The following is a 25,323-nucleotide window of genomic DNA, read 5'->3' as shown; positions in this document are numbered from 1 at the left end:
CCTGGGGTGCCGGGTTCGGCTCTGAAGGGTGCCGGGCCCCGGGAGCGGGGATGGAGCCCAGCCAGGAATGGAGCCTCCCGTCCCTTAAATCCCTGCGCCTGCATGGGAGGTTCCCAAAGCCACCCAAGCCGATCTGCCCTGGGTGGTGTTGAAAGAAACCTGTTTGGCTTGGTGTTTTTTCGCCTTTCAATAGGTGTCTGAAATCCAGCCCGTGTAACCGGGCTGCGACTGATCTCCTCGCCTTGCCCGCTGCCCCAGCTCCTGCCCCCAGGGGTCCCACGGGGGGCAGCTGGAAGCTCCCTGGTGCCCCGCAGAGCCAGGTGGGCACCCACAACCAGGATCCTCGGACCCAGGCGGGCTGCTCGGGGTGCAGGAGGTGGCACCGTGGCCAAGGGACACCGGCTCTCAGCCCCTTGGTGGCTCTGCACTGGGTGGTGCTCTGCGGGGGATTTGCTGCCAGCACAGCCTGGCCCCACAGAAGTGCGCTCAGCGCTGGCGTCTTGCAGGTTGCTGCCTGTCCTCTCGTGACCCCAGGAAGCGGATATTTCCCGGCAGTGGGGAGTAAAACCACCAGCCTTTAAAATAACCCACTTTGCTCCTCAAAGTAGGCCACGTTCCCTCTATCGAGTCTCCTCGGGGTGTGCTGCTTCGGCAAGGAGATGGGGGCTGCTGCGAGCAGCCAGGAGGGGCATGGAGCAGGAGGGAGGGCAGGGAGGGCCAGCAGGGGTTTTGGGGAGCAGCAGGTGGGTCGGGGCTGGGGCATGCGGGGATGGAGCTGTGACGGCTGCAGGACGGCAAATAGCGGGTCATAAATGCAGCTGGGCAAAGGGCTGGTCCTACAAACGTCCCGGCTTTGCGGCCCCAGAGTGATTTGTCTGCGATGGAAGGGGATTTGGGACATCCCGGGGGCGTTTCAGCCTCGCCGCAGCATGCTGAGAGCAGGAGGTGCCCCGCCAGGAGGCTCTCGGCTGCAGCCCCGCGGGGTGTTTTTGTTGGGCCCCATCCTGAGCCCAGCACTCAGTTTTTCCTTGGATAATTTCTATTTAAGCGTTCAGGCCGTCAGCCCGGGGAAAAGTTGAGCCAGAGCCCGGGGCTTGGCCTGCCACCTCCAAATGTTGCTCTGCAGCTCGCCGGGCTTGGCAAGGAGCAGCGCTGGGAGGGATGCGGCTAGGGCAGACCGATTTTGGGATGCCCCTCGGGAAAAGGCACTTTATTCCCTGCACTTCTGCCATCCTGGCGTATACAGTGGGAAAACATGTCAGGTCCCGTGTCCTGCTCTTCTTTCCGGCTTCCGAGCCTTTTTTTCCAAGTGGGTGGGGACCCCTTGGAGTCCCTCGGCGTTGGCCACGGGGTTTTTCCGAGCCTCTGCTCCAGTGCCTCAGCCCGCCTAGCCCTGGGGGATTTGGGCAACTTCATCCCAAGCCTGACTCAGTGCAAGCCGCTCGTCATCCTCCCTCTCGCGCCCAGAGCTGCTCGCCCGCGCCGGGCCCCCCCACTTCCCCCCAGCACCCTTGGGTGTCCCTGGTGAGCACCCCAGGGCTGCGCCGGCCTTTTGCCCCCCCTCCCCTCTTGCAGTGCCCCCCTGCCCAAAGCTGTCTGGAGATTCGGGGCTCCTGGGTGGGCCACGCTGGCAGCCCCCCCATCCCCGGGGTCCTCCTGCGCCCACGCGGTGCCGGCTCCCAGGGAGGAGGAGGCGAGCCAGAAGGAGGCAGCGGTGATGGTGATGCTCTGGGGTGGTCTGGGGGGGTCCGGCCGCTTGTGCCCCCCACGCCTGAGCCCCTCACACCCAGTACTGGTTGTTTTTCAAGGCGGGATTGGATGTCCGGCAGTACTGGAGGAGCTCGGGGTCTGGTGGCACCCCAGGACCCGTGCCCTGAGGCGGGGGACCCGCGCCCTTGCCCTCCAGGGAGTTGACAGTCGTTAGGGGGATGCCTTGGTTGGGGTCCGTCCTCCGGAAGGTCTCCTGCTCCGGCACAGCCCCGTTCTTCGCCTTGGAGGACGGGGTGCCCTGCACGTGGTGCTTGCCCGTCTTGTTGCGCTTGTGCAGGTAGAAGAGCAGCGGCAGGATGAGAGCCAGCAGCAGGAGGATGAGGCAGATGGGGATGATGATGCTGAACATGTTGGCCTCGATGAAGCTGAGGAAGGTGCCCCCCTCCACGGGGCTGGGGCTGGCAGTGGCCCCGGGGCCCGGCCAGGCGCTGGGGGGCACCATGCCCACCTCGCTGGCGTTGGGGCCGCTCTGCGCTGTGCCCTGGGGCCACGGCACCGGGGACGACGGCGCTGGTGGGGCCACAAGTAGGGTGACACCGTAGGCTTTCGAGGCGTTGTAGGGCTCAGTGATGTACTCCAGGGCTGCCAGCGCTGGTGGCACGCCGGCAGCCGCCACCTCGAAGAGGAAGCTGTCACTCTGCGGGTGCTGGCGGGTGTCCCCGGCGTCCAGCACCTCCAGCCCCACCAGCCCCTGCTCCAGCTCCCTCTGGCTGAAGGTCTCGATCGGGCTTGGGGGCTGCCCTGGGTCCACCGAGACCCTCACGAGCCGGCAGCTGTGGGGCGACCCGCGGATCCTGAAGACCGGCACGCTCTTGGTGCGGTTGGCCAGCTCGCTCGCGTCGAGGATGCGGGTGTCCAGGAGGGCTGTGGTGCCCCGTGGCCACACGCTCCCCGGCCGAGCCGTCACCAGGGCGCGGACGGTGACGTTCACTTCCCCGCTCCTGTTCACTCCCCGCGATGTGGCGAGGAACTGGAAGCTGTCCTGGGGAGAGGTGAGCTGGGTGAAGGTAAAAGTCACCTCCCCGTGGTCCAGCTGCGCCTGCGAGAAGCCCTGCGCCGGCTTTTGGTTGACCAGCACCTGGCCAAACCTCGGGTCCCTGGTGATCCTGTACAGGGCATCGCCCTCCCCCGGGAGGTGCTGGGGGGTCAGGGTGGCCCTGTTCACCTCCTGGGGCACCTCCAGTGGCACCGGGCTCGCTGCAGGCAGCACCACGACTTCCAGCGAGGTCAGGGCGGCCAGGTGGTGGCCGTCAGACAGGCTCAGGGCTAAGGACTCGGGGACACTGCTGCTGGTGGTGGTGACGAACACCACGTGGCCGGCGTTGATGTCTGCTTGGGTGAAGCGCTCGATGGCCACCTGAGGGTTGTGTGCGTTGGCCAGGTGGCCAGCGAGGGGTCTCTGGAGCAGGGTGTAGACCACGTCCTCCGGGGAGCCCTCCAGCTCGGCCACGTCCAGGTACTCCCGGGACAAGGTCACGATGGAGCCGTGCAGGACCTGCAGTGCTCGGCGCTGCTTCACCACCCGTGGTGGCTTCCCGCCGCCGCCGCTCACCGTGATGTTGAAAGCTTCAGAGATGAGCGCCCCGTGGCGGGGAGGACGGAGGGACTGCTGCGCCTGGGGCCGGAGCCAAGCCTGGAACTGGAAGCGGTCTTCAGAGGCAGTGTCCCCGCCGTGGATGTAGGCCAGGCGTCCGGCGGCCAGGTCTGACTGCAGGAAGAAGGGCTGCGGCTGCCCCAGCACCACGCCGGCCACCGAGAGCTGCCCGTGGAGAGGCAGCCCCGTCACCAGGAAGACGACATCGTGCGCGGCCCTCTCGGGGACCGAGACTTGGCTCAGGAGGTTGGACGCGTCCAGCAGCGAGGTGCCGATCTCTGCCCGCTCAGCCCTGGCGAGCCGGAGGCCTGGGAGAAGGAGGGAAAACCCAAAGCGGCATCAGAAACGGAGGGATGTGAAGAAACGGAGAGGGATGGAGGAGGAAAATTGGATTGATAAGGCTGGCAAGACAACAGGAGGAAGGCACTGCGTGGATAGGGCCAGCAAAGGATGGATGTGGTTTGTCAGATGTCGGTGTGGTATCAGAGCTCATGCTTGGAGGGAGCATGGGAAGTTGTACAATTGTGCTTTTCCTTCAGACAAACAGCCTCTCCTGACGTTTGCACAATCCTCCCCTCCCTGCCCAAGTGAGAGCATTGTGCAAACCTCAGGAGAACTTGTTTGTCCCTTGCTTCTCCTCCAGCCACACTCCGCACCACCCCCCGGGCTGATTTTTCCGTGTTTTTTTTACCTGCATTTCTCCATAACTGAGTCGAGCGCTGGGGACAATTCGCCTCGAATGATATCAGCACGAGCAGGATGAAGGAGTCGGAGATGGAGGTCGGAGACACCACGCGGAAGCGGATGGCGTCCTGGGCGAGCCAGAAGGGCTCCTGTGGCATCTCGTGCTGGTAGAAGATCATCCCGCCATCCACCTAGGAGGGAAGAAAGCTCGCTCATTTCTGCTTAATGGCAAAATAACCCCAGCGGATGATGCCGTGATGCCATGACCCATCTCATTTCTGGCTGCCGTGGTGTGACTCACTGCTGGTGCCAGTGCTGGAGCCGGCGTGGGCACCGTGGGGACTTGGTTTGGCTCCACCAAGAAGGCACCTTTCTGGCAGGAGCTTTCCACCCAGCAAATGGGGTGGGACCCCCGAGCTGCGGGGCTGACGGAGGGTCTCCTGGAGGAGGCGAGACCTCACCTGGGCTTGGGTAAAGTTCCTGACTTCGTCCCCGCGGGCGGTGCGCAGCCGGCCAAGGCGCGGGGCTTGCTCGATGCTGTAGTAGAGGGCCGTGGGGCTGGCAGGGCTGCTGCTCACCACCTGCAGGTTCTCACTCGTGAGGGGTTGCAGAGCACCTGGAAAACATGCCGGGGGGGACATCAACCCTGCCCCTCTGCCCCCAGAGCAGCCCGGCTGCCGGGACCCCCACGTGCTGCCCCCTACCCACCTGGGCAGAGGGTGAGGCTCTGCTTCTTGGCCAGGCTGAGCTCCTCGCCCTGTGCCCTGACGAGGAAGAAGTGCCCAGGGGACAGGTTCTCGCCGTCCCACAGGTCGAAGGCGAAGCCTCCATCCAGGGGCCCTGCAGAAAGTGCGGAGCTGGGGCACGGGGCAGCCCCCTAACCTGGCACGAGGGGGACCTCGGTGCCACAGGGCTTGGGGACAGGTGTGGTGCCAGGGGATGCCTCGTCCTGGCCGTACCTTGGTGCACAAAGAGGACGAGGCCGCTGTCAATTTGCGCCTGGGTGAAGCGCCGCACCTCCACGCTGGGCGCCGGCCTCAGCACCACCTTGCCATTGACTGGGGGCTGGATGGAGAAGGTGACCTCCGCCGCCGGGCTGTCCTCGTCCTCGGCACGCAGGGTCTGGGGGCCAATGGTGGCCGTGGCACCTTTCCGCAGCTGGGGGACAGGGAGAGGCTGTAACCCCCCCGGGGCACCCCGGCCATCCCCAGCCCGTCCCTGAGTGCTGGTGCCTTGCACCAGGAGGCATGTCTGCGCCACACAAGGGCTCCTTGTGCATCTGCTGGGCAAAGCACCCGTGCCCTGGCCTCCTCCCAAGCCCTGCATCACCCCGTGCCCATGTTTCCCGGCACGTACAGGGTGCGTGCTGCCCGTGCCGCCCCGCAGCCGGCCGTGCCACCCATGTCCAGGGACACTGCCACCATGATCCCACAGCACCTGCCTTCCCCAAGGGGCTTTTCAGTCCCTGGGGCTCCTTCTGCTGGGGCTGCAGGGGGATGAAGGTGAGCAGGGGGCAGCACTATGCCCCGTTCCTAATCCCCTGCCCCATCCCTGTCCCGCAGACACCAGGATTAGGATTATTCCTGCGATGTCAGGTCCTGCACACCCTCCCCAGAGCCAGCTGCGTCGGGTTATCTTAGCTGTTTTCCTCACTTTCCAGCTGGCCGATCCCCAAACATTTCTTGAGTGGGTGTGGGTGCCGGCAGTGAAATCAAATCCATCAGCAGCCCCCGCGGGACTGGGGGAGAGAGGCCGGGAAGCGCAGCTTTGGGGAGGCGGGATGGGGGAAGTGCTGCGCGGGGGCAGCCTTGCTGAGCGGGGCCGAGCACACCGAGCCCCACATCCGCTCTGAATTATTAAAGCTGCACTCCTGCCCTCCTTTTCTGGCTTATTATGTCTGCTCACACTCCGTGTCACCTCTGCGCTCTGGGAGAGCTGGCGTGGAGGCAGCGAAACGGCGCCGGCAGCACGGCAGCGCGGCGCAGAGGGCAGCAGAAACCTCCCTTGGTGGCATCCAGCCACCCTCCTGGCAGGAGGGACTGCAGCCCGCGGGGCCTGATCCTGCCCGTGTGGACTCTGCACCCTGCCACTGGTGTGCGTGCAGCAGGGGAAGCTTTGTGCAATCTCCGTGCCGGGCCCGGGCTGACCTTTAAACGCTGAAGTCATCTCTCTGGGAGCACAAACACACGCGCGGCCCCTCCTGCACGCTGCTTGCTTTGTCCTGCGCAGGACAAACCTGTGCTTCTGGGTGTATTTTTTATTATTATTATTATTTTTTTTCCTGTCTTTTGATGGTTTTATAGAGGTTGGGAGGGAAGGTAGAGCTTCTCTGAGTGACCGTGCTGCTGGGCTGGCTGCGAGGCAGAGGAGGGGTTAACCCAACCCTGCAGGGGTTTGGGCACAGCTGGGGCAGAGCAGGGCTCAGTGCCCTACAAAAGGGATTTGCTGGAGGGGGGCTGCCTTTTCTGGGCTGGGGGGGGCTTTGGGGTCGAGGGCAGCATGGGCAGACCATGGGCTGGCTGCGGATGGGGACCCGAAACTTTGCGGGGCAGCCCCTCTCCGCCTTCCTTTGGGGTATCCCTGCTGGGGTGGGAGAGGGGGGGCTAGGGAAGCAGGGCGTGAGGAGCGGTGAGAAACCCGCCTGAACCCCGCTGCGTGAGCCAGCCGCCAGCAGCACCCGCAGCGAGGCGATGCTCCCACCTTGTGGATAGCTTCAGCATCGCCGGGGGAGGAGGAAGAGGAGGAGTCGGAGTGGGAGAAGCCCTTCCAAGGCCGGCCCCCGCCCCTGTTTACCGGTGCCCCCCCCGCAGCCCCTTACCTGCAGCCCGGCGTTGATGCGCAGCCGGGGCCCCGCCGTGCGCCGGGGCGCGATGGCCACGAAGATGGTGCGGGGCTGGCTCTGCCGGCCGCTGTCGGAGGCGTTGGCCACCAGGGTGAAGCTGTCGGCCCGAGCCCGGGCCACGTCCTGCCTGTATTGGACCTCCTGGTTCTCCACCTGCGGGGCAGGGGCTGGCTGAAGGGCCCGGCTGTGGGGCGCGGAGGGGGGCAGCCCTTGGGCACGGCCCCGGCACCACGATAGGGAGAGGGGCTGGCACCGGTGCTCTGCCCGCATCCCCTCCCCGTGGCCCCCAGCTTTGGGTTTGGGCTTTCCCCCCACCACACCAGACCTGGATGGGGTGAACCTGCCACCCTAAAACCCTCCATCCCAGGGGCAGCCCCCCTGCAGCCTCCCGGTGGCCCCAGCCCCGTACCTCGCTCCAGGTGAAGCTCTGCAGCATCCCCTCCTCGGGCCGCTTGGTGTTCAGGAGGGTGCCGAAGCGGGGGGGCTCCAGCACCCTGAACTCCACGCCACGAGCCACGAAGTAGTCACTGGGGATGTTGAGGACGGCCGTGGAGAGGATGGCGGAGCCTCCTCCCGGCACCGTGATGTTGCCGACGTCCAGGGGGATGGTGGCGGGGAGCACGCTGAGGCTCACTGCCACCCCCTCCAGGGGGTCTGCCCCCCCTGCTGTGACATCCACGACGAAGTGGTCCCGCTCCTCCTCCGGCTTGGAGTGCAGGTAGAGGACTTGTCCGCTGTTGATGTCCTCCTGGGTGAAGGACTGCACGGGGTCGAGGCTGGGCGGCTCGTCCGAGTCCCGGCCGTGCTGAACCATCACCAGGAAGCCGGAGGCCGGGGGGCTGCTCACCAGGTAGACAATGTCCTGGGGGGGGATCTCTTCGTGGGCCACCTGGGAGCATGGGGGAGGCACGGTGTGAGTGTGGGGCCGACATTTGCCAGGGGTTGCTCTGAGGGTCATGGCAAAGCCAGACCTGGGCTCTGCCCCTGGGCAAAGCCTGGCGCGGGCACAAATCCTTTGGTCGTTGCAGGTGGGTGTTAAATAGCCCCCCCCCCCCCAAGTCTGGTGTCTGGGGAGGTGATGTGGGTTTTGGGGAACAAGCAGAGAGGGGGATACTCACCAGTAAGTGCTCCTGCTTGATCTCAGCTGCCTCCCCCTGGAAGACATGTATCTCCTTGTTGTTGACAACGTGCAGGGGGCTTGGGTGGGTGTCCAGGAAGATGGTGATGGCCAGCGTGTCCTCCACCGCCACCTCGTTTGCTTCCACGGTGAACTGGAGCTCATCCCGGGCGTTCCTGCTCCCGTTGTGGCGGTAGGAGACCTCTCCTGCCAGCAGGTCCCTCTGGGAGAAAGCCATAACCGGCTGCCCCCCTCTAAGCACGGCCCCCCACCTCGGCGGGGCGGTGATCAGGAACCGTATCTCCTCGTCTGACCTGATGTCCATGTTGGTCTCCAGGCTGAGGACGGAGGCGTCGATGCTCCCCTGGCTCCCCTGGGGGATGGCAAGGCCGGTGTTGTTGACTATCTTGATGTAGGGCTCTGATGCCTGCACTTCCAGGAGGGCCGTGGTCTGGTGGAGGCCGTCTGAGACCTGCAGCTGGATCCAGCCCCGGTCAGCCCCGGAATGGACAAAGAGGATCTTCTTCTTCCTCAGGTCATCCTGGGTGAACCGATAGAGCTGGTGGCTTCTGTCGTCGACGGACACGATGCTGCCAAACAAGATGTCCCTCCTGGCCAGCACCAGCTGCACGTCGGAGAAGCCCGAGTCCTTGTCGGTGAAGGCGATGTCGTCCGTTGTCAGCAGGTGCTGCCCATTGCGCACCACGTTGAACACCTTGCTCACCGCCCGTACGGGGGTATGGTCGTTGACAGGCTGGATGGAGACCCTGAAAACCCCTCTCACCTCCTCCGCCTCAGGCTCGGTGCTGCCCTCGCCCTGCCTGGTGGCTACGAAGGGGATGTCGTCCTCCAGCGTCTCGGAGTCATCGTGCTGGTACAGCAGCCGGCGGTGCAGGATGTCGTCGTTGGTGAACTCCGTGATCTCCTCGCCGGACGCCCTGCCAAGGGACGCGGCCCACGCCAGCCTCCCGTGGGCTGGCCCCTCGATCACTTCGTAGAGGTAGTCCATGCTGTTCAGGCTCTGCACGAACAGGTGGTCCTTGGAGATGACAGCCTGGCCCCCCTCCGGCACCGTCAGCAGGACGTTGGTCAGGTCCGGCGCGTCGGGGTCCCCCCCGATGCTGATGGGGTAGGTGTACACGGGAGAGTGCTGTTCACCGGCGCGCACGTGGAACTGGAAGGCGTCCTCAGCTTGCTGGGAGTTCCTGACGGTCGCGCTGTAGCTCAGGCGGTTTTTTTGCAGGTCCTCCTGGGTGAATGCGAAGCCCTCGGTCAGCCTGCTGCCCAGCAGCTCCAGGTTTCCCTTCCTGGGGGCCTGAATGATCACATAGCGGAAAGGGACCGGGGCAGAGTTTGGGTCTTCCAGCATCGCCTCCAGCTCCTTGCTGGTGATGTTTTTGTGCCGCTTGTTCTTCATCTGGAGGGGGACCATGGTCTTCATCTTAATGGTGGCTCTTTTAATGCTTATGAGAAAAGTGTTGTTTGGCAAGACCTTCTGGCCCACCTGGACGTCAAATCGTAGCTTCTCCACGACATCCTCCAGCCGGTGCTCTGGATCTGTGCTGAAATACTGGATGCGCCCTTGCTCCAGGTCTTGCTGCTGGAAGGACTCGACTCTTTTCCACTCCCCTCCCGTGCTCCCCTGTTTCTGGACCTCGCCATACCTGAGGGGCTCCGTGAGGCTGTACAGGATGGACACCCGTTGCTTCACGGCGTTCGTCTCGGCGGACAGGTTGGCTGTGGAAATGCGTGCAGCCCCTCCTTGGGAGACGGAGAGGCCGGTGTTGTTGCGCAGGCGGATGTCGGGCTCTATGGCCAGGATCCTCAGGGTGGCAACGGGGCTCGGGACGGAGCCGTCGCTCACCTGGAAGGTGAGCTGCAAGTCTGTCCCGCTCTGGTGCACATAGACTACGTTGCCTGCTTCCAGGTCCCTGCAGGAGAACTCCTCGATGGGCACGCCAGGCTGGAAGTCATACTCCACGTAGCCCTCGTCCAGCCGCTGGCTGCCGTGCAGTTGGAACTCGAGGTCGTCACAGGAGGTGTCGTCGTCCAGCACCTGCAGGGTGTCCGTGCTCAGGTGCCTCCGCGTGTGTGTCAGGATGGTCATCTGGTTCCCGTGGGGGAAGATCACCTGCGGGGCGTCGTTGGTGGGGCTGACCATGATGGGCAGCACGTACTTCTGCCCCTGCCGCAGGCACTCGGGGACGCCCTGCTGGGCGGCCACTGTCACCTCCAGCACCAGCTGGTCCATGGGTGCTTCGGAGCCATCATGGGTGTACCGGACTTTCCGATTCACGACGTCCAGCAAGGTGAACTTCTTCCTGCTCCTGGACCCGGGGACATCCAGCTCCAGCTGGCCATGCCGAGGGTCGCCGGCAAGGGTAAAGAGGATTTGGGATGGACGGATGTTTGCAAGGCTCAAGTCGACCGTTGGCTGGACGTGTTTCCACTCCAGATAGGCCGTGCCCCCTTCAGAGAGGACGAGGGGGCTGACATGCAGCAGCCTGCTGATGTTGGCCAAGGCGGGTGGGAAGCTGCTGTCCGGCCGGCACGCTTCCACCGCTGGCCAGGTGTCCGGCGGAGGGGAGGTGGGCGCCTCGTCCTGCTCGTACGCCTCCTCGTAGTCCTCATAGTCGTGGTCCGACTTCCCACAGCCAGCCACGATGTTCTTCGTCAGCACAGCATCCTGCAGGCTCTTCCTCTGCAGGTTTATCCGCAGGTCCTCCAAGCAGCCAACAAAGGAAGTGTTGCTCATGGTGCCCGCCGATGTGAAGGCAAGGCGGTGCGCTCTCAGCCCTTGCAAGGCCTTTTCGTTCAGCCCTCCGATGAAGAGGTTTCCCCGAAGGTCCAGGTAGTTGTTGATGCCCCGGTTGGACGTGGAGGAGGCATAGTAGTCGATCAGGATCTCAAGCTTGTGGGTGCCTGTGTAGACCTTGACGTAGTGCTGCTGCTTGTCGCTGATGAAGACATTGTTGTGCAGGACGACAACGCCGTTCCCTTTGTTGACAAAGCCCCTCAGGCGCCCGTTGGAGACCTCCAGGTAGAAGAAGTCATCCTCTGTGCCCGCGTGGTAGATGAGGGGTGCGTGGGTGACATCTGTAGTGACCACAAACTCGACGGTCCCTTCCTCCCTCGCGTCCCACGTGGGGAATGCCACGTACGACTGTGGCCCCAGGAACCCGAAGGGGTCCTCGGGCTCGGCAGAGAACTGCATGCTGCAGCCTTCCTGCACCTCATGGAAGACCTTGGAGCTGCTATCGGAGGACAGCGGGGAGAGGACATCCAGGCCGTTGAACGTCACTGAGTGGAGGCAGCCTCTGAAGGGTGAGCTGGCCCCGGCGAGGTAGGGCAGGTTGAGGCCGCCGGTGCCACCAGCGTAGAGGCCGTACTGAATGTCCAGCTCCCGGACGGGCCCCGGGATGTCCACGGAGCTGTTGAAGAGGCCGTCGATGGTCAGCGTCATCCTGCCGTCCTCCACCAGCAGCTCCACGTCGTGCACCGCCAGGTTGTCCAGCTGCAGCTCCACTGGCGACTGCAGCGTCACCTCCTCCGAGCCCAGCCGCAGCCTGGCCTTGGGGGAAGGAAACCAAGCGGGGTCAGCACCTGGGCTCGTGCACAGCACCCTCCTGACAAAGCGTGGACCCATCCCTGGGGTTTTAGGAACGCTGTGGTCCCTCTGCTCACTGCCACGTGCCCTGCCCTGCTCTGCCCCTGCGTGCTCCTCCATCTCCCAGCCCCTTCCCCACAGCCTGGGCTGCTCCCAGCCCCGCCAGCCGTCAGCCTGGGGACTGGCAGGGGAAATAGCAGGCTTGCATGTGTCCGCTCTATAATCCAGAAATGGGGTGGGCACCGTCCCCACGAGCAGCAGCCCGGAGCCTCCCTAAGTAGAGGGTTGGCCAGCGGGCCCTGAGACACGCGCTCTGCCTTGGGGAGCTCCGGCCAGCTGCTTGCTGGTGCTCAGATGTGGTCCGTGGCCCAGCCCAGCAGCTTCCGGGGAAGCAGGGATGTGTTCCTTGGATGCTCCCTGCTTTTTTTCCTCTTTGGTGGGCACCAGCCCCGTGTAACCACAAGAGGAAATTTTGTTCTTCTGTCCCGCTCCCTTCCCACATCCCAGCTGTGCTCGGCCTGCGGTGGAATGGGGGCGTTGGGTGGAGACCTCTCATTTCTCTGGTCCTCTTGGCCCATCCCTTCCCCAACCCCTCGCACTCCAGGGTGCTCAGTGCCATGTCTGAGCATGCAATGAGCACAGGGTGCTGGCATCAGGGTGTCCAAGATGCTTCCCATGGCCGAGCTTCCCTACCTGGGGGCTGTTTCCCTGTCTTTAATATCCCCGAAGGGACTCGGGGAGCTGCGGTACCAACCTGCAGGGTGCCGGCTCGCAGCTGCAGCAGGAGGTGGTCGGGCTGCCCGGCAGCCAGGAAGAGCAGCCCGCTGCCCTGGCTGGTGTAGAGCTGGAGCCGCAGCCGCACCGTGCGCGAGGCGTCCGCCAGCGGCATCTCCACGTAGCTGTCCCCGAAAAAAGAGGCTGCGGAGGGGGGAAAGGAGAGAGTCAGGCAGGGAAAGACACCCTCAGCCCTGGCCATGTGGGTGCTGTGAGCCTTCAGCCCCCTTCCCAGGCCCCTTCCCTCGCTGAGCTGCGCGTTTGGGAGCTGCATTCTCCAGCGCCGGCCACGCGATGGGGCCCGAAGGCTGCAGCCTCCAGCCTGCCCCTGAACACGTGTAGGGAGGTGTGCTGTTAGCCTAAGGAGTCCTGTCCATTTCGGACACCCCCGTGCCCCTCGGGAGGAATGGGAAACCTTGCCATGCAAATCCTCTCCCCGCTCAGCACCGTTCTCAAACAGCTCCCCGTAGCGTCGAACTGCTGCTAAGGTTCGCCCCGGAGGCAGCGGCTCTGACAGATCCGGAGGAATAAATGCGTGCAGTGCGTGTGTGCAACCCATATGTGGATGTGGGAGCGTGCTCGGCTGGAGCTGCCGCTGGAAGGCGTTCAGCACCCAGCGTATGCAAGCCCTCAGCAGACTCAGCACAATGGCATGCGGTCGGGAGACCAGGGACTGTGTCACAGGGCGCTGGCAGGAGGAAAAGCACGAGGTAACCACAGCATGGCACAGCTTAATTTTACAGCGGTGGTGCTTGCTCACTGGCTAAATGCATGTGTGTGCACTGCACCCGTGTGCAGAGCACATGCTGGATGTGGCCCCGCGCCGCGGCACTCCCTGCACCGTTAGCTCCGCGCCTGCGGGATGAAGCATTAACTCTGTCGAGACCTGTAGGATGTAAAAGTCTGGGGAGGATGTGCTGGGAGGGGGGGAACTCATGTTTTCAGGCCACGCTCTGTGAGGTTTAGGCGACTTTTTGTGCTTTTTGGTCAGGCTGTGCCCTGTGGAGGGATGCTCCTCTGGGCTCTCCATGGAGCGTCTCCAGTCTGAGCGATTTGGGGACAGCCGAGCGGCCTCAGAACTTGCAGCCCTCCTTGCCCAGACGCCAAATCCCACCTCTGAGGGCAGAGGAAGGGCCTCAGCTTTCTGCTGGGGTCCGGGAGAGCAGTGAGGGCATGGCAAGGAGCCTTACCCCACCCGCGCTGGGCAGGGCGGGAATGGCAGCATGGAAATATCCAACGCCCGCTTTAACGGCCAGCCGCTCGCTCAGGGTTGCCAGCACGTCTTACTCAAGCCTGCTCATTTCCTGGTCCTTGTGCATGCCGTTGGCAAGTGTCACTTTGGCTTCCTCGTCCTCCTCACCCGAGCCAGTGACTCCCGGAGCCTTGCAGTCCTCTCCCGACCTGCTCCCTCCCGCTGCTGGTCTCTGCAAAACCAGCCCGATGGCCCTTCTGGCACCACGCTGGACGCAGCACATTGCAAAAGGCTTTTCCCTCTCCCTGCACAGGCATGGGACGCAGGCACGCACGCCCGCATTGCATTTGGGCCCCAGGAGACCTCGCCTGCACATTCCGTGCTGGCTCCCACCGAGCTTTCCCCCATGTGCGTGCATGGCTCCAGCTCCCACCGAGCCTTTGCTTTTGTGGCTTCCCCTAGCCCAACAAACGTGGCTTTCAGATGTTGCTGAAAAACAGCGCAAGGCTGCCAAAAGCGCCGATGCCCAGGGGAGGGATGCTGCTTGCAGGGGAGGGGACCCTTGCCCCGTTGCAGAAGGCGCTGGGATTTTTCTTCGGCAGCAGAGCGATGCGAGTTACTGCTGTTTGTCTTCAAACCTTGTTGCAGCACCCCTCTGCTACACAGCCCGGCCAGGAGGTGCTCGAAGGCAGCTCTCACATCTTGCAGCAGGCTGTCAGGACCGTGGTTTAAAGCCGAGGGTGACAAATGTGCCGTCTTGTCCCCAGAAGGGGATGCCCCGGCTGGCCCTTGCACCCCACGTGGAGAGAAGCAAATCCTCGCATCCGGGGGCAAGCCCCTGGCCGCCCCGTTCCCCCCCGGCTAAAAATAATTCCCGTTCCCAGCTGCAGGGTCCCGCAGGAAATCGCTGCCCTGCGCCTCGCCAGCCCCATAGAAAGGCGGCTGCGGAGGCGAGTGGAGCCCCCGTCACAGTTTCCGAGCAGCCGGCCAGCAGCCAGCAGATTATAGGCTGCACTGTCTTTTTATTTCTTTTCTCTTTTTTTCTTTTTTTCTTTTTTTTTTTTTTCATTGAAAATAACAAGGAGGAAAGCCAAAAGCCAGGCTCTGAGCAAACCCCGGGCGTGCTCCGCTCCTCTGGGGCCAGGCGAACAAGCAAGGGCTCTGTGCGCATTGGGCGCCCGCCCCAGCCGCCGGCCATGCGCCGGGTCTGGGATGCCCTGGCCTGCTTCCCCCTGCCTCGTCCCCTTTCCATCGAAAACACAGCTGCTTGGGCCCCTCCGGCTGTTTTCTAGTGCCTGGGGACAGCGCTGGGACAAGCAGTGCTTGTGGCAGGGGGACACACACCCTTCCCCTGTGCCTGGGGTGTTGGGGACCGCGTCCCCGCTGGGAAGGATGCTGAGGACGAGCGGAGGAAAACCTGCCCAGAGGAAGGCAGGCTGGCTGCTCAACAAGGCTTCATTCAGGCCGCCCGAGCAGGAAGGGGCCGTGCGCCCGCCTGTGTTTGCAGGGAGGGGACTGGAATTCGTTAAAGCAACCTTTTAATTGCACCCCCAGCTCCAGGGCGGGGGCCGGGGGTGCATCGTGCGCGCACACCCCACCTGAAAGGCTCTCTGTGTCCTCAGCCCTTCCCTGCCCCGGCCTTCCTGGGGTGGAAAATCAGGTGTGGAGGGAGGGCTCCTTGTCCCCATCAACAGCCCGGTGTTTGTGCTTCGCCCCGAACAAGCGGCCCCTGTGTGCCGGGGCTGGCGAGCCCCTTGCTGGCAGCCTCTACTCCGGGACGCCCCAGCCTGGTGCATTCCTCCTCCGCAGCGTCAGCGGGCTCCCAGGCACTCGGGGCCAGGGTTTTGGTGACTTTATAAGGCAGCGGGCTCGCCCAGCCCTCCTGCCTCCGCCGTGGGTGGCCCCCGGCTTCGTCCTCCCCAGGAGCTGCGGGATGGGGCTGGGGACAAGAGGGGGCTCGGCGGGAGGAATAGGTCCCCGCCTGCCCTGAGCCTCTGATGGGCTTTTCGGAGAAAGGCTGCATTATGCTCCACATTCCCTTCGTTTTACGGCGTGGTTTTATTTATGGCCGGGGAAGGAAATGAGCAGCCTGCGAGGCGGGCTAAGGCAAACACAGCCGGTGCGCAGAGGCCCCGGGGTTTGGCTGCGGCTCGGCTGGGAGCAGGGGGCCCCAAAGCCCCCTCTGGGGATGTGTGGCGGGGGCTGGGGGCTGCCGGCTGCAGGGCTGACGAGACCCCAGATGGGTACAGCGGGGAAATCCCCATGCAACAGGGTTGGGCGGCGTGGGAGCTGGCCCTGAGCATCCAAGCTCGATGGGGACCTCGGGGATGTCCTGCAGCAAGTTTTTGGGGCAGCTGGAGGAGCTGCTGCCTCATTTCCCCCCCCTGCTGGCACCGGTGAGAGCCCGTGGCATGGAGGAAGGCTTTTCCTCCTCATCCCTGCTCCTGTGTTTTCTCCTGCAGGCTGCGAGCACGGCTCCCATGGCCTCGTGCCAGGGCCGTGCGCACTTCCCAAACCCCGCTGCAGCCGGACCAGGGAGCGGGGCTCTGCTCCTCGCTCCCGCCCTCACTTTCCAAGCGCAGCAGGGATTGCTGGAAAGCAGAGAGCAGAGCCGCCTCTGATAACGCTGCCGGCTGCGGAGGAGCCTCGCCACCCCCTTTTTTTGGCCGCTGGAGGAGACCCCCAGGGAAGACGCACCGTGCTCTCCCCTGCACGTCCTGCTCGCCCCACAGCACCCGCCCCTACCTCCACGAGAGCCTCCGCCTGTGTTTGTTGCTGCAGTTCCTTCCCAGCTGTTCTCCCTCTCTGCCTCCCCGCTCTCCTGCCCTGGCTCCCGCACAAAAATGCCTTTCTGCAGCCCACAGACTTCGGGGTCAGGCGCAGCCATGGCCCCCGCTCGGCCCGCACGGCCCCGGCAGGAGGAAGGCGGCGCAGCGCTTTGCTGTGAAATGGGTCCAGCAGCCTTGGCCGCAGGCTCGCCACTCCAGCCCTCGCTTCCCCAGCATAATTTTGCCATGATTCAAGCAGCCCAAGTGCTGCTGGCATTCCTTGCACTGCCCTGCTCTGCATGGAGCCACCGAGGGGAGGGCACGGCGCTGGCATCTGCCCCTGCAGCACTGCCACGGTGCCGGGGACCCCCAAAAATTGCCAGGGTGCTCTGCCAGCACTGCCCCTTTGGGGACATGTGTGCAGCTGGAAGAGCACACCCTGCACATGTGTTAAACATCCCGGTGGCTGGGGCGCAGCGTGACATCGTGGGTCACACCTGGGGATGAGCATCCGTGCGTCCGGCACATGGGGAGGGGGCTGCCCACCCCTGCCGCACCCCCCAGACTGGAGCAGGGAGGCCGGGATGGGGAGGCTTTAATTCTGTGTGCTAACGGATCCGGAGGGATGCGGGGAGGCAGCCCGAGCTGGAAGAGGTGCTTGGAGGTTTTGCTCTGGGAGGAGAACGGGGGGGAGAAAGTGGGAGGATTTGGGGAGGCCAGCAGCTAAATGGGGCTTTTGTGACGGCCCCGGCAGCGTGACTCAGGCTCGCTGCATCTCCCGCTGCCAGGAGAAGTTGGCCTGGAAATTTTGTATCAGCCCCAGAGGACGTGGTTTCCAAACCATCCCAAGATGGGTTTTGTTCTTTCTTTCTTCCCCTCTCCTCACTCTCTCGAGCTGCCTCTCGCCTTCTGGCTGCCAACTTTTCCCAACTCCACCCTGCTCGCGGTGAGCTCCGTGCTGGGGCTCCAGCTGCCCGGCCAGTCCCTTTATCTGGGAGTGGGGACACGGCCCCATATCTGGGCACGGGGACATGGCCCCGCACCCTGACCTGCCCCCGGGGGCAGCGGAGCCGGGCGCCCCTTTTGGAGACGCTCCCGAGCATCCACCCAGGACGGGCTGGATGTTACCAGAGTGATGCGCAGCTGCAAACAAACAGCCCGGCCGCCGCTGGAGAGCTTCCCAGCAGCCGCTTCCCAGCCTGGCGTGGGACGGATCGGCCTCGGAGCGCCAGGACAACGGGGATGCACCAGCCAAATTCAGGGCTGGGGGGGGGAGAGGAGCTCCAGAGGAGCAAACGTGCAGGCGCACAGCGGGGAGATGCCAAAGCTGTGCCAGCAGCGACCTGCCGGGTTTAATTTCCCCATCCAGCGCACCCAGGAAAGGGATTTGGGGTGGTCTGGCTGTAGCAGAGCAGCTGAAATCTTTCCTCTCTCCTTTCTCATGCTGTCAGGGGCCCCCTCCCCACCCTGCCCTCCCACCCCAGCCCGGGATTTCTCAGCCCCACGCCTTTCCCATCTCTGAGAAACAAGCCGAGGGCTGGTGTTTATAGAGAAAATAAACGCCTGCCCGCCCGCCCTCTATTTATAGCTGGGAGCACGTACGTGGGGAAGGGCTGGCGGCGCGGGGAGGCGTGAGCAGGTCCCCCTGGGGCAGGAGGCTGTTCTCAGCCACAGCTACCGCTGGCCAAAACTCAGCTCCGGCAGCCTCGTGTTCCCCGCTTCCCAGAGGAAATGACCCCCAGGACCCTCGGGTTTCTGTGGGATGGGACACGACATCTCTGATATCCCAAGGCAGATGTCTATGTGGGAAGAGCTCTGCTCTGAAAATGTGCGGAATTGGGCTTATTTTCCCCAAAACCAAAAATAATAAAAGAGAGGCGTCTTGACCAAAGAGATGGGATGAGGCAAAACAACCTTTGCCCGCATGGTTTCCCCTTCAAACTGTTGGCTGGCTGTGGGAGGTGTGCATGGCACCATGCGGCCGGGAGGAAAAACAACCGCCAGAAAAACAAGATTTGGGCAAAAGCAGCATGGGACGTACCCGGTGCCCATCCCTCCCTGACTCACGGCCCATAAAGGCTCCTTTAATAACCCTCGAGTCACGGCAACGCACGGGCCCTCGGCGCAGTGGCACTGGATGAATGCGGCTTTCATTTCCCCGGGGTTGGCGGGCACGTGCTGGGACCGGCCACCTTGAGGCCGGGTGGTTTTCCCCGTGGCTTTCTCTGCTGTTTTTAGCAGTGCCCGCCCTTCCCCAGCGTGCTTGCTGTCTGCTACCGGCTGTCTGTCCGGCTGTCAGGCAGCCAAGAGCAACCGCCGAGCGCAGCGCGGTTCCCCGGGGCACTGTGCCGTGTGCCCAAGGGCGCGGAGCCCTCGGACACCCCGCATGGATGCTCCCATTTCAGTGCTGCTCCCTGCACAAGCTGCTTGGTGTCCGGGGATGTTGGGGCCATGTTTGGTAAGCACAGGCCTGGCCAAAAATCCACCTGTGTGAAAGCAGCTTGGTAACTAGTGGCTTTTTTTTTTTTTTTTGAGGCTGCTTTCTTCTGGGCTTCCATTTTCTCTGGGGGCTGTGCGTTAACTGAAAGCCTCCGTCCTCATGCAGACTTTCCAGGAGCAGCGCAGAGGAACATCTGCTTCGGGAGGAGGGAAGCTGTCCCACTGCTCCTGGTCTGAGCTCTCCCCTTCCCTTCGCCCTGTGCCAGCCACGGGGATGGGCACGGTGGCGATGGGAAGGTGTTGGGGCATGGTTTGGGGATGAGGAGCCTCTCGTTCCACATCTCCAGGAGGTGTGCAGACACAGGGCAGTCTCGGGCACATGGGCACGGCTCCAACCCGAGCTGAGGAGCTTTCCCAGTGGAAAGCTGGGGGCTGAGGAAAGCCACAAGCCTGCTGACGCCAGGGGAGTCCCGAAAAGGAGCGAAGCGGAGCCTGGTGCCTGCAGGCGCATGGGAAGGGCTGCGCCGTGGCCAAGCTGTGCTTGGGGCCTAATTTAGACACACATCCTCCGCCGAAGCCCATGAGGCCGTGTTCCTGGGCAGCCTGCAACCTGACGTTAGTTCCTCCGGGCTGAGGTTAACCCCGAGCTGCGATCTTGGAGGAATGCGCTTATTATACATTTGCCTGCAGCCCTCCGCTGCTAAATATAAGAGTGAGACAAGAATATTCCTCCCCGATTCCCACGATACCAGTTTGCATTCCCCCTCTGTCAGACTTTTTCCTGTCCGTTCCCATCAGCTGGAAACTTTTCCAGCTGCCCAGAGCCGTGACCTCAAAGCACGCGGTGCCCTCGCTGAGCGTCGGAGCAAGGAGAGGCCAGGTCTCCGAGCATGGGGGTGATATCCACGAGTGGCAGGCAGGTGACAGAGCTGGCCCAGGGATGGACATGGGATGCATTTTGCCCTTCCTCCAGCACCCTTCCCAGGAAGCTCCCGGCCCCACCGAGTCCCCAGCACGAGGATTGGGGGACTCGTTTTTTGGTGGCCTTGCTGGAGGACCGGGCGCTTTTTCCTCTCTAAGCACTTTGCCAAAGTTTCACGCTCCGATGGCAGGAGGAGAAACTTTCTGGTGTTTTTCCTTTTTGAAATACAGCTGATGGGCACAGGCTGCCCATTTCGGGCTGGGCACGGCAGGAAATTGGTGCAAAACCTCTTCCCCTTCTCAGCCCCAAGGGCCTGTGCTAGCAGATGTCCTCTGCCCCCTGGAGCCGCGCCCTGGCCTCGGGTGGTATCTGGGGGCAAACCTCTGGGTTTTGGCAGTGCCAATTAAAGCCATGCCTGCTCTTTGTCCATGCTCAAGCCTGGCAGTGGCCTCCCAGTGATTTTGGGATGCCACAGGGGTGTCTGCACCTCCGGAGGGTGCCAGGGCAGCCCCTGCAGTTCTCCCGCGCACAGGAGCAGGCGATTGCCCCACGGGGTGGAAGCCCTGTCCAGGACCTAAAGGTCAGCGCTGGAAGGAAGAAGAGCACTCTGTTCATTAACAAAGGGATTCTTTCCACTCAGCTTGCCAGGCATCCTAATATTTTGGTGCATGAAGGAAAGAAGGAACAAGCCTGGAGGGAGAGGAGCGAGTCCTGGGAGGCCACCTGCTCCCCGGGGAGGAAACGGGGATGGCAGAGCGAGGTGCCCCAGGGCTGCTCTCTGCTTTTGGGCACGCTGGAAGGACTCATCCCCGGGGTGGCCGGACCCCACCACGGTGCCTGCTGTCCCTCGTGTCCCCCAACACCGCCAGCCCCCCAGCGACTGCTCCCACCCTGCTGTGGGGTGCCCAGAGCCATGCGCTCAGACCTTGTGGTGCAAGGCAAGCCCCGTGCCCCATGCTGGGTTCTGCGCCCACCTCGGCGCACAGGATGGACAGACAGATAGACAGAGCAGAGCCAGGAGGTGAAGCACGCCCTGGTGAAGCTGCTCAGCTCCCTCCTCACTGCTTAGCACCGCTAAGACGCACGGGCCCCATCCCACCCAGCACCCTTGGGAAAGCAGCCGGCAGGACATGGGCGTGCAGCTCCCTGGGAGACACGGGGCACAGCAGCCCTGCCGAGCAGCCCCAGCAGCTCATCCTCCAGCGGGACAGGCTGCAAACACCCTGCCCAAAACCAGGCAGCTCTTTGGCCTCCAGGAGGGCACCCAGGGGTGCTCACACTGGGTCCCCTTCCCTCCCAGCCCAGCCAGCCCCGCGCTCTGCCCTGCACCTCCACCGCCGAGCGTCCCCCTGTCCCTCGCTGCTCCAGCAGCAGGGTGGTGGGACGGGGGCTTACCTCCGCCCGGGGGTCCCGCATGGAGGGGACCGTGCTGGCAGGCCAGCAGCAGCAGCAGCAGCAGCAGCGTGGCAGGGCCGCCTCGGGTGCCCATGGTGCCTCCCGGCCGGAGCAGCCTCTGGCAGCGCCCGCTTCCAGCCGAGGGCTGCCGCTACTACTATATTTAATAAAGTGCAGCGAGGGAGGGACCTGCGGCTTCTCCCGCCTGTCAGAAAGGAGGAATTCGCTCGGATTACAAATTTTCCCTCTTAAAGGGCTAGTGGCCTCCCGCTCCCTGACCCACCCTGCTCTCAAAGCACCCTTGTTCCCGCTGGGGCGACGCATGGGGAGGAGCAGCGGTGCTTGTCCTGAGGGTGCCCAGGCTGCGGGGCGAAGCGGGGTGCTCCTGGGTGCTCTCTGTCCACTGCAATGCCTCCTGCCCACTGCTGCCCGCAGGAGGGGCTCTCTGAGGGTCCTACAACAGGGTTAGGGCCATCAGGGTGATGCTCAGCTCGTGGGATGCAGGGCGGAATGGCTCGGGAAAAGGGCTTCATGGTTTCTCCCCGGGCATCCACCTTCCCTGGGGCCAAGTCGATGGTGCACACATCTGGGAGAGCTCGAACCCATTTGGTGACAGCATGTCCCCACCCTGTGAGCCCTCACCCTGCTCTGGCTCACGTTGGAGCCCCTCTCTCCATCTCCACAAACCTGCTCCTGGCTTCCCGCTGAGCCCTTGTGCAGCACAAGTCTCCTTCCTCTCAGACGTCAATATTTCAGGTCCCTTTCCCCCCGAGACACCTTTTGCTGATGGATTACGCACGGCTTGTTCCCTGCTGGTTTATTTCTAACCTCTTTAGGGCCCGTGGTGTGACTTTGCTGTCTTTGGCAGCATTTGCAACACCTTCCGGCTCAGAGTCTTCTCCAGACGTAATTAATGTGTTGTTTACTCTTGCTTTCAGATCATTAATAAAGACATTAAATAAACCTGGGATGTGCCATTCTCTCACTGACTATTTATGAATAATTGTCAGGGGCTCGGTAAGTTCATTAGCTAATTCTATTTAGTCTGTGGGTTACATATTAGCCAGACTTGCTGATTTGTACAGATTCAATTTTGCCAAGTATTCCCCTTCCTGCCTTTTATCTCCGGCTCTGCCAGGAGCTCTGCCTCGCTTCGCTTCCCCTCCGTCCCCGGCTTTCCCCCTCAGTTTTTGGGACTGGTGGAGGGACGACGTGCTCAGGGCTCATCCACCGCCATTGGTACTCATGGCCAGCTCCAGGCCGCATCCCTCCGAGCCCTTCTTGTCCCCTTCCCCAGCCAGCATGTGGCGGAGGCGATGGCGCAGCCGGTGCAGGGTGGCTCTGGGGAAGCGGTACCCAGCGGGGTCGGGGCGCTGGGGGACCCAACCCACGCGATGCTCGGGCAGGGCAGGGGCACCCAGCGGGGTCCCAGCTCCTGTCCTTGCCACGGAGCCCCGAGCCCGCACCGTGCAGGGCTGTAGCAGGGAATAAAGCCCTGCTGAGCCGGCTGCAGGGGGAGAGCAGCGAGCGGTGCTTGGAGCGCGCCGCCGGCCCTTGGCCGGGGTGTCCCATCCGGTGCTGGCAGCAGGGAGCGCATTCAGCAATGCTGCTGGGATTTAGCTGCTCAGCAGCTGCCTTCCCAAGCGCTCCCACGATTTAATAGGAACCAAACCACGGAGTTTGGGTCCGACCTGGCCGCAAGGATGTCAGGATGGGGGCTGCTGGAGGGGCCTGGGGTGCTGCACGGTGCCAGCTGCGGGCACCTCCCCGCCGTGCAGCATGGCCACAGTCCCATTGGCCCAGGAGTAGGACATCAACGAGGGTTTTTTTTGACCCAGGCCAGGAATATTTCTGCTACCTGCTCAGAGAGAAAGCGATGGGAAGTTTGCAACATCTGGGCAGATGTGCAAGGGTTTGGGTGGGGGGGTCCCCCAGGGACTGGGGCACATCTTGCAGGCTTGCTCCGTGAGGCCGACGGCTCCCATCTCAGGGCGAGGGAGGTGGGCGAGGAAAAGGGTGCTGTGGGGATCTGAGGACTGTGGGCTTGGAAGCCGTGTTGGTCAGAAACAGCTCCCCAGAGAGTTTCAGGGCCCCGAGAGCACCCTGAGGTGCTAATTGTCCTGATCAACCCCATGTGGGGTCTCACCTGTGCATGTGTTTAAGCTCAGGTGCCTTCAGCCTTTGTTCCTCTTCACCAGGGGCAGGTGTGCTGTAGCTCTGGGCTGTGTCCTGCACATCTCAGGTGCTGTGCGATGGGGTCCTGCCTGCAGGGGAGGTGCCTGGGCTGGGGAGTGGTGCCTGCTACTGGCTTTTGAGCCTTGTCCTGCAGTGCCTCACCGTTGGAGGGTCAGGATGGGGCTCAGGAGCTGCCTGCAGCATGGCGAGTAAACGCCTCCTGTCAGTGGTTTGGCACTGCCTTGGGATGTTCTCCCATGTGTGCACTGGCATGGGGGCTTGTTTTGAAGCCCCAAAAAGGCACTGAGCTGGAGTGACCCCCAGCAGCTGTGCTGGGTGATGGGGCAGAAAGCCTCCCGGTTTCCTTGTGGTTTGTGCATGGGGCTTAGTGTGAGATGGGCTGTATCCGCACCGCTGGGGTTGGGAGTGCTGCGGCTGTACTTCTCCTTGAGTAAAACGCTTTGCTCTTCCCCGAGCGCTGAACACATCACTCCCAGCACTAAAAAGGAAATCGATAAAGCCCATTTATTTTTAGCCTGGATTTGGGGTGCTTTGGAAGAGGAGCTGAGCTGTGCTGTGGTGCCAGCAGGCTCAGGGACCTCTCCAGGAGGCGTCCAAATTCTCACCCTGGGTGAGAATTTGACCCGTCTATTCCTGGGGAGCTGCTCCGGGGGGGAAGCCCCTCCTTGCCCCAAGCACCAGCAAGCCCACGGCCTGCTAAAGCCCTTCCTAAGGGCCTGGGGGGGCTCTGGGCTGGGGGGGGAGCCGCTGCTTGGAGGCACCGAGGAAGAGGAGGGTGCCGGTGCCGTCCCCATGCCGGCGCCCAGGAGGTGGCACCAGCGCACCGCGGCTGCGGGGACAGGAGCTGGGGACCCCCCAGCCGAGGTGGGCAGGGGGCTGCAGCAGGCGGGGGGCGTCCCTGCGGCTTGTCCCGGGGGGAGGTGGTCCCTCCTGGCCCGGCTTAGCCGGGGAGGGGGGGGGAGGGGACACGGACTCCCTGCTGCGGCACCCGTCTGCCTTCGGCGGGATGAGGAAGGTGCTTCTCACCCAGCTGGTGAAATCAGCAGGGGGAAAGGTGTAGGGAGGTGGTGGCACGGAGATTTCTGGGCTCTGAGAGACCCTTCCCCATGCTGCATTCGTTCATTCTATCAAACCCAGCTGGAAAGCAGCGTTTGGGATTTCCACCTCTGGGTCCTGGTGGCCGTAAATTCCCCCAAAATTTATGGGGCAGAGTAGCTGGGATTTCTCGTGCGCTGGGGCTAAAAATCCCCAGCTTTTAACCGAAAGCTAATATTCTCTTTCCAGCTGTTAATTCCGGGAGCTGGGGTATAAATTAAACCTTCAGGCTTGCCATAATGATCACAAGAGTGGGACAAATGGCGTTTTTCTTCCCTAGCTCAGGAGGGGCAGCTCCTGGCTGGGGGACCCTTCTTGTGTCTTACCCCCAGAGCAGTGCTCAGCATCCTGCTGAGAGGCACAGCACCTCTGCACCCTTGGGTTTGCCCAGTTTGGCCAGAATTTGGTGCCTGACGGGGAAGTCTCCCAAGGCAGAGCGCGGTTCTAGTGGTGCTCGCCCCGTTGTGATTTGTGCGGGTTACCCCCAGGCTCTGTGTGCTGGAGCCGGTGCCTTGCATGGGGCACGGAGGAGGGAGAGGGCCCTGGATCAGCAGCTGCCAGCTGGAAAAATGACAGAATTCAGCCAGGGGAAAAATGCTATTTTGCGAGACAGTGCCACAAACAAACGGAGAATAAAAGGCAAATTAAAACCGACAAAAGTGCCTTGGCGGTGTCCCCTTTAAGCATCATATATTTTTATCTTGCTCTGGTTTTATTTGCCGGAAAGGGAAACATAAAGGCAGCAACATTCAATTAAACCTGCCCGTCAGCGGGAGGCTCCGTGCCAGGCAATGCGGGGGGCTGGAGCTGAGCACGGTGCCCGGGGGTGGCACACGGGGTGGCACGGGCGGCTCGTGCGCCTCGCCTGCCGCTGTCTCATGGCACGCGATGGGGTTTGGGAGGCTGTGCTAATTGCCATAGTAACGAG

The 25,323-nt window shown here is 62.9% G+C and overlaps 1 protein-coding gene across 2 annotated transcripts; it reads right to left on the bottom strand.

The window, feature by feature from the left end:
- Positions 1-1,181: 1,181 nt before the first annotated feature.
- Positions 1,182-21,294, bottom strand: CSPG4 (chondroitin sulfate proteoglycan 4). Of its 2 annotated transcripts, none has more exons than XM_035553795.2 (10): positions 21,105-21,294; positions 12,369-12,532; positions 8,009-11,578; positions 7,300-7,779; positions 6,867-7,043; positions 5,008-5,206; positions 4,757-4,888; positions 4,510-4,664; positions 4,056-4,239; positions 1,182-3,672 (listed from the first exon to the last, which is right to left on the bottom strand). In XM_035553795.2, exons 1-10 carry the CDS (start codon positions 21,196-21,198, stop codon positions 1,781-1,783), a joined length of 7,047 nt encoding a protein of 2,348 aa, XP_035409688.1. In that variant the 5' UTR covers positions 21,199-21,294; the 3' UTR covers positions 1,182-1,780. The 2 variants fall into 2 exon arrangements, with proteins under 2 accessions (XP_035409688.1, XP_050568880.1); XM_050712923.1 differs by lacking the exon at positions 21,105-21,294 and adding an exon at positions 16,326-17,509.
- Between the last annotated feature and the right edge of the window lie 4,029 nt (positions 21,295-25,323).

The sequence above is a fragment of the Cygnus atratus genome, chromosome 11, assembly GCF_013377495.2.
Source record: "Cygnus atratus isolate AKBS03 ecotype Queensland, Australia chromosome 11, CAtr_DNAZoo_HiC_assembly, whole genome shotgun sequence".
Lineage (NCBI taxonomy): Eukaryota > Metazoa > Chordata > Aves > Anseriformes > Anatidae > Cygnus > Cygnus atratus.
This window is presented reverse-complemented; position numbering and strand designations above follow the sequence as displayed.